This window comes from Pundamilia nyererei, unplaced genomic scaffold, assembly GCF_000239375.1.
Source record: "Pundamilia nyererei isolate P.nyererei 1_Seehausen unplaced genomic scaffold, PunNye1.0 scaffold00441, whole genome shotgun sequence".
Classification (NCBI taxonomy): domain Eukaryota; kingdom Metazoa; phylum Chordata; class Actinopteri; order Cichliformes; family Cichlidae; genus Pundamilia; species Pundamilia nyererei.
Genome location: NW_005187842.1, coordinates 6,972 through 15,233, shown reverse-complemented (window position 1 = coordinate 15,233; position 8,262 = coordinate 6,972). Strand labels below are relative to the sequence as shown.

Below are 8,262 nucleotides of genomic sequence, written 5' to 3'. Positions count from 1 at the left end.
GGGCCCTCTGACCACCACCAGTAGGCAACGGGTGAAGTGTCTTGCCCAAGGACACAACGACCGAGACTGTCCAAGCCGGGCTCAAACCGGCAACCTTCCGATTACAAGACGAACTCCCAACTCTCAAAGTAGCTGAAGATAAAACAGAAAAACATGAAGGTGATTTTCTTGGATTACAAGGCGACCTCCCAACTCTTGAGCCACGGTCGCCTCGTAGGTTTTTACTGTATGATGGGCAGGTGTGTGGTTCAGTGGCTCACTGGAGATTATCTCGGAATGAACACAGTTCTTTGTGTTAATGAGTCATTCAGCAGCTGCCATGTCCGTCGCCTGTGCTTGATTGAGAAGAATGATTCTCAAATCGTACACAGTGATCCTAAGTGGATCCTTTGTGAAGAAGATGGGTTTGAATTACATTGCCAGTCTCTCCAGAAAACCCATACTTGTAGTCCACATATGGTTAGAAAAAACAAAACAAAAACCCCACACTGCACTGCAACTGACTGAAATGAAAGGCTTGGGTGGAGCTCTGACTGAGCTGTCTGTGAGGTGGAGATGGGAAGGCGGTGCGTTGCACGAATGAGAGTCTAAGTGGGAGAATGAGGAGACTGATTGGCTCAAAGAAGGCAGGCAAGAAGAAGATTGGACTAGAGCAGAGGTGTCCAACTCCAGGCCTCGAGGGCTGGTGTCCTGCAGGTTTTAGATCTCACCCTGGGTCAACACACCTGAATCACATGACTAGTTCATTACCAGCCTCTGGAAAACTTCAGGACATGTTGAGGAGGTCATTTAGCCATTTAAATTGGCTCGATCCTGCAGGACAATGGCCCTTGAGGCCTGGAGTAACGGTTGAGAGTGAAAACGTGGGAAAGTGGTAGTGATGTGAAGAACAGATAAGCAGGCATATGAGTCATTACAGACCTTCCTTATTGAACTTACACATAAACTTCATTTGATTTTTCGTGTCTGCTAAACATTTAAGAACTTGTATAGAAATTTGACACCTAATCATTGCAGGGAACGTTGACCTCTTTCAGGTTAAACAAATATGCTGCCACAAAGCATCAAACTGATATTTATTGTCACTACGAAACCTTTACCTCGAACAAAATGAGTGTAGGCCGATTACATCGTTTTCTTTTGTGGATGGGAATGAGGGCAACCATGAAATGCTGGAAATGATCTTGTCAGAACAGGTTTTCAGAAGTAGTTAAAGTTGATTGGCGATTTTCATGACAGGTGAGGGTTATGCATGATTATTTATCTGTTGTTTGTTTTCTTCCCATATGCACCCCTCCCACAAATGCACACAAAAGTACCCACATTCAGTTGTATACACACTTACATGCAGTATGTACGTTTCTGTGTATACATGTACATGTCATGTAGGACTTCCAGTGTGCCTTGTCTTGCTCTGTCTTATCTCTGATTTAATCTTGTTGTGTATCTGTCTCTGTTGTCTCGGTCAAACAAAAGTATAGCACAGAATACACTCACAGGCCACTTTATTAGGTACACCTGTTCAACTGCTCACTCATGTGTATGTGTCAATCACATGGTAGCAACTCGGTATGCTTAGGCATGCAGACATGATCAGTCTGCTAAGTTTGAGAGGAATACAGCCAGACTCCTTTGAGCTGATATAGGAAGGCAATAGTAATTCAAGTAAAAACTACAGTTACAACCAAAGTAGTGTCTCTGAACACACAACACATGGACCCTTGAAGCAGATGGGCTGCAGCAGCAGAAGACTGCACCTGGTGGCAACAAGCTGAGACTACGGTTTATATGGGCTCAGCAAAATAGCAAAAAATTAGAAAAATGTTGCAAAGTCTGGTGAGTGTCAACTTGTGCTGCAACATTCACAGTAGAGTTATAATTATGCACAAATGACATGAAAGTATGATCAGGGTGCTGCTGCTGTGGTATCAGGGATATTTGCTTGTTGCACTTCAGGTCTCTGAGCTTCTATACATATATATGCAACAATATTAATATGCATTACTTTTATTGTTCATAATTATACATTTAAATATAAAAATACACTTTTAAACATGAGTTAGTTCCATAATCCAGGAGGGGAAAGTGGAAGCCAAACCAGCCACTTAAACTCAGCTGAGAGCACCACTGCAGCACCCTCGGTCTCTGCTTCAGCAACTTAACTGACTATTAGCAGAGTTTTCTCTGGTTTTATTTTCACTTAGTTCAAAAATAAAATACTAAAAAAATAATACTAAAAAAAGTTCTATCTAGCCATTTCACGTTGACCAATACCTGTTAAACCTGAGCAAGCATACCCCTGTGCAGAGGTTGTGCAGCAGAGGACAAACAAACTTTGCTTAACCTACTTTTTTTGCATGACTCTGTTGGAGCTGGGATATTTGGTTAGACTCACACTGCTGTGTGACTTTCTGCTGTTGTTCATGAGATGTTTACCACCCAGAGTTTTTTCAGTGCAAAAAGACACATTTGTCCACACAGCTGTTAACACAGGAGAGGAAATGGGAAGAAGCGCGAGGCGTTCAACTGTCGGCGCGAGAATGACTGAACAGGAGACTTTATTCTGCATGATATATAAAACCTCTGACATAAGTCTGTTAATGTTCAGGACCTGTTCCACACACGGGGAAAAACAAGCAAGTGTTACTCATTTGCATATTATTATATATAAAATAATAAATAATTAATGTAAATATCAAATACAGAACTGTATTCTAACCTTTCTAACAGTCGCCTGCTATTCTCACAGTATCACAGTAGTTTCATTCACTATTTATCTGCATAGCCAGAGATTTGATTTTTTTTGTTTTTTTGGATTGACTTTGAAGGCACCATGTCGAGGTGTAATCCAAGTACTTAACCAGACCAGCTACGTGTTTCCTCTTTTATAAACGTTACCCACATGCATGGCTTTGTTCCTGGATCGTGGGCCATGAAGACGTGTGGTTGCAAGACTTCTGGGAGAGAGGTTTGCCTGTAGCTGTAAAACACTGCACACCTACCCTGAGGAAACTCTATGCCTTATGATTTATTCAGCAAACCTTTCCCCCAGTACATCAGACTTAATGCAAGCCATTACATAAGCTGGTCAGAGACCAAATATTTACTCGAAAGTTGCATCATTGCAAATCAAACTGAAATCTTTGTCAGCATAGCAAAGGGCTTTCTTATTATCGTCACCCATGCTTGTAGAAATCATAACTAGCTTGTCATGTCTTGTCCTCGCTTGCTCTGAAAAGGTTTAAGGAATGAGGATATACCAGCCGAGAAGAAAAAGCGGGAGAGATAAACTACATGGGACATAGATTCTACGCCAGCCCTCCGGCCTCTACCATGAAGCAAGAAGAAGAAGTGGTGGCTGCAGCAGCTCGAGAGGATGAAGACTCCCAGCTGATTTACAGGATCGAGCGTCCTGTCTACAATGAAACTCTGATCCAGGCACAGCTTCTTAAACGCAAAGAAGACACCACCACAAATTGTCAGAAGCTGGCAGAAAAGTTCCAGTAAGTCTTTCTCTGGACATTTCCTGTCAACATGTCGTTGAACAGATCAGCATCGACATAGATCCACACACAAGATCCCAGTGTGCTGTATAAACTGAAGCCAGAAGACAGTGGGAAATCTGTGGGAGTTGATGTGCAACCTTCGAATGTCCTTTAGATGAGTGGAAAAATAAGACGTTTAACACATTAAAATGCAAAAAAGCTCCAACACTGATCTTCAAATAGATCATGTTGCATTCTAACATTTAAAAACAAATGAAAAAGTTATTCAGAGCTAAACTGCACAAACCCGGGATCCTCTGTCCCTGCTTTTTATTTGGGAACTGATGCAGCTGGGCAAGCAAAAAGGGGGAGAAGTCGGGGGTTAAATAAGCCGCCCGAACAAGGCTGGGAAATGACATGCTAATGCCAGCTCGCTGGCAATTTGGGACTGAGACAGGTGGGAGGGCTTACTGAGGGGAGCTGAGGAGGAGGAGGAGGTCTTCATACAAAAGCAGAGATGTGCTTTGGAACCGCACAGCGAGCAACCCGGGAGTTAGTGAAGAACGGGTCTGCACTCATAACCATCCACAGGACGCAGGGCAAAAGGGAGCGAGGCAGAGGGTGTGGCAGAGCTCAGGGTGGGAATCGACACAGTGACACGTTAGAGTCATTTATAGAGATGCTTTCTTGTCATTTTGCAGAGGGAACAACAAAAGTGTCATAAAGTTGTAAAACATTGATGTTTCTTAAATAACTCTTGGCTATAGTGCAGAGTGAGGGTGAATGTTGGGGCTTAAATCTGTAACAGCAGAACAAACATTATCACTGAAATGATATTTCTGTGGTGTAAGAAAGAACAAATATCTGTTAACCAGTGTAACTCACGTGGTGCTGCTATTAAAGGTATAGTAGGGATATTGTAAGCACGAGTCATTCCAAAGTTCAGCTAACACGAGGGGGCTTCTTGAATCCTGCAGTCAACAACATGAAAGCGACTCCAGAAAAACTTTGTCTGTGGAGGCTTTTAAAAATCTGATTGGTGTTGAATATCCACAGGTGTTCTTCAGAGAAGGCCAAGGCAGCAGCTCTGAGCTTCATGCCTATTCTCTCATGGCTGCCGTCGTATCCAGTCAAGAAGTACCTCTTTTCAGACGTGGTCTCAGGTCTCAGCACGGGAGTCGTGCAGCTTCCACAAGGTCAGTGAACTGTGCAGCAGCGCCGTGTGCAGCACCGAGGCTGCGAGCAGGGCCGGCTGCGGCTCCAGAGCAGCAGTTTCTGCCTCATGCTGACTCTGTTTTGGCATCGCTGACACTTTGACACTGTGATGGAGTCACTGAACCTCCAGGATTGTTTATTTGGAAACGTGTTATCTTCCCTGCTCCACAGGACTAGCCTACGCTATGCTGGCTGCGGTGCCTCCTGTTTATGGTCTGTACTCCTCCTTCTACCCGGTCCTGCTGTACACCTTCTTTGGCACGTCCAGACACATATCAGTAGGTGAGAGAGCCGTCTCTGTTCTGACCTCATGGCCCTGTGTGACCGGCTCTGCCCACGTACAAGAAAACAGTTACAATATGCTCGTCATTGTTCCATAAGCTCCACCCTCTTATTTACTCCCTGCCCCCAACACACACACAACAGAAAATTTCATGGTCTGCTGTTGAAGCTACATGTACAGAGGAGAGAAATTAAAGGTACCGCCGCCATGGCGATGCACCGACCTAAATATTTATCAAAATATTTATTTATTGTTTGAAATCGATCCAAACAGACACACCCTGACACGGTCTGACGTTTCCTTTCAGTTTAGTGTTAAATGTAAAGTTGGTGTTAAGGTTCTCGCCAAGAAAGAAGATTTTAAATAAGATGTATAAGAAGAAAATGATTGTATATGAAGGAAACTGCTGCTTCCTGGATGTGTCACTGATTGCTAGCTTCTTCATTTTCCAGCTTGATGTTCGTTTGGAATAAAGAAACCATGGAAGCCAGCTCCTCTGGTTCACTGCAGCTGTGTGCTCGGCCACGGCTGCTTCCTCACGTCTAACAGTATTTCCAGTAATGCTTTGCTGCCTATTATGAGGATAGGAAACTATAGCTGATTTGTTTCCAGCCTGACTCTCCTGACATTGTCCAGAATTTGTCTCTCATTGACTCCCCCTCTGTTCCCCATGTCTGCTTTCAAAACACCAAGATGGTGACGTTCAGACGCACCGAGCTGTTTTCTTTTCTCGCTTGCTTTTTGAGAGAAGACAAATGTAGTTAAGATGATGTCATTTTTACATGGTTGAGCTTTTTATAGATTTCTTAATCCACATTAATGGTGTCACATCCAAGTCTTGCAGGCGACTAGTCACTTTCCACACAGCTGTGTCTGTAGTGACTGTGAGGTGTACTGGGTTACACAGTGATTCAGATTATGAGATGAAAGGTGTGGAGGAAATGTTTGTATGTGTGCTAACTGTGTGCTTAGCTTTCACGGGAGGCATTTCAGCGACCTCACCCTGTGACAGCTTCCTTTCCTTGAAATGGGTCCAAGTCTCAAATGCCAGCTGTGACCTATGAGTCCCTCTGACAGTTGGACCCAATGAAGCACCTCACAAACAGGAAGTGTTCCTGTAAAACTGTCACATGGTGAGGAAACAACACGTCACATTATGGCAGAATAAGACACAGATGAGCCTGTCATCAGACAGCGCACACTTGATGAACAGCACCAAAGTGCTGCAGTGATGTTTGGTTTAGTGCAACTGTGTGTGGGAGAGGTTTTCCTGAAAAAGGACAGGTGCGATAAAAATATTACATTTCATTTTGTTAAAGCCAACTGTGCTTTTATTAAACCTTCGTGGTCCTCTTCGTATGTGCGATGGTTTGGATATTTCTCTGTGAAGAACGGAAAGAGCTGAAAGAGCTCCGTGGTCCCACAGACTAAACCACAGTGCTTCATGTCTCACACACTTTGCATAGTGAGATTCAGTTTCTGCCTTCCAGACGAAGGCTTCTGCTCCCACAGTGCACAGCTGTGTTACTTTGTAGGTTACAGTTTGTTCTTCTGTTTGCAGTAGTTTGTACCGTGGTTCTCTGTCTGTGTGCACGTGAGGGTGGATAACTCTACCTACAGGTGCAGGTTCTGAAAGCAAATAAGAAAACCCCGTTATCACATGATAGACGAGGTGTGTGTGTGTGTGTGTGTGTGTGTGTGTGTGTGTGTGTGTGGAGTGATGTCATGTTAAGACTCCATTCATATTTGACTGACATCCACCGAGGTCTTCAAGCTCCACTAATGATTTTATTAGGGTTAGGGGCTCTACCTTTAAAGTAAATACTGCCCACAGAGGCTTAACCTTGTGCTCTGGTTTCAATCCAAGCAGGTTTAAATGTTTTTAGTCTCTTAGGCTATGTTCACTCTGCAGGTCTTGATGCTCAATTCAGATTTTTTGATCAAATCCGATTCTTTTGTCTGCTCATTCACACTACAAATAAAATGTGACAGCAAACGCGCAAAAGAAGACGTCACACACAACGCGCTCTGTTTAGACCCAGAGCAACAGTATGTTTGACTGATGACCTTAATATAAAGACTTCGGACTTCATGTTTCCCAATTTTTGCTTTAAGTTATTTTGTTATTTACATAATAATGTAGATAACCTAATAATGATCCTTATTGCTGTTTTAGAGGAGCAGTGCTTCAGAGGATAGATTTCTGTCAGAATCTGCAGATTATACGGTACAAATAAAATGTTCACGTTTCTCCAACGTTGTCTTCCAAACAGTTTCACGGGATGGTCAGGAAACGTTCGCGATGTCTTCTCCGGCGCTGATAATTGGCGTCTGTCTTGTGTCAGTGACGTAAAAGACTGATTTAATGCGACATGACCATCAAACAGCAGTCGATTTTTGAAACATCAGATATGTATCGGATTCAGGACCACATATGAAAGTGACCCAGGTCGGATTTGTGCCGTTCACACTGTCACACCATGATCGGATATGAGTCGCACAGGGTCAGAAAAGTCGGATTTGATGCGCTTTCGCCTGCAGTGTGAACGTAGCCTAAGTGATAATCAGCATGTACCCACATCATTTTTGTGAATTCGAAAGTTTAGTAAATGTAAAAACAAAACAGCAAAAACTGTAACATTATAACCCCTCAGAACGTGTGTCCTGTGGAAGGTTTTTAAAATTTGAGCTTGACAGATGTTGTAAAACTTCACTTTCTAACATCTTCCACAACTGGGATTGTAAAACTCGCTGCCTCTAACTACGTAAAGACTGACATAAGCAGATTTCATTAAACCCAGCCTCAGTTGTCTCACCAATCTGGCTGCTTTCTTTTCTCCAACGCTGTCACGCTTGTCTCGATTGTCAGTTTAAATCCGTCCAACAAATGGGTCCAATAAACTAGACCTGCTCAACCCTTTGAAGCTGAGAAGCTAATCTGCAAAGATTGTAAATCACCGCTGGCCAAAATCTGGCCTGACATCAGGTTGCTGTGGGAATGATGACAGTCCCCTCTGGCAGAGAACGAGAGGAAATTATTGGGCTGCTTTTCAAGTGTGAGGCAGGACGGCCTTTACCGTCACAGGGTGGTGAGAGGAAAGGCCGGTGCGAGCACAAGTCTGCAGTTTCTGTGCTGCGTTTGAGCGCTCGTTGTACTCGACATCAGCTTTGACCCCAGCCTATCATAGCGCTGCGTTTGTGTCGATGACCTGCAGGTACCTTTGCTGTCATAAGTCTGATGATTGGGGGCGTCGCTGTGAGGGAGGCACCAGACAGCAT

General features: G+C 43.7%; 1 protein-coding gene across 1 annotated transcript in view; it reads left to right on the top strand.

Annotated features, from left to right (window-relative positions):
• The first annotated feature begins 3,312 nt into the window (after nucleotides 1–3,312).
• The window catches only part of LOC102199255 (prestin-like), a 9,510-nt gene continuing 4,560 nt past the window's right edge, over nucleotides 3,313–8,262 (top strand). Inside the window, exons 1-4 of the mRNA XM_013916050.1 lie at nucleotides 3,313–3,503; nucleotides 4,542–4,681; nucleotides 4,872–4,982; nucleotides 8,199–8,260. Of these exons, the coding sequence (XP_013771504.1) occupies nucleotides 3,334–3,503; nucleotides 4,542–4,681; nucleotides 4,872–4,982; nucleotides 8,199–8,260 (483 nt within the window). The 5' untranslated portion in view covers nucleotides 3,313–3,333. The remainder of the gene's footprint in view (nucleotides 3,504–4,541; nucleotides 4,682–4,871; nucleotides 4,983–8,198; nucleotides 8,261–8,262) is intronic.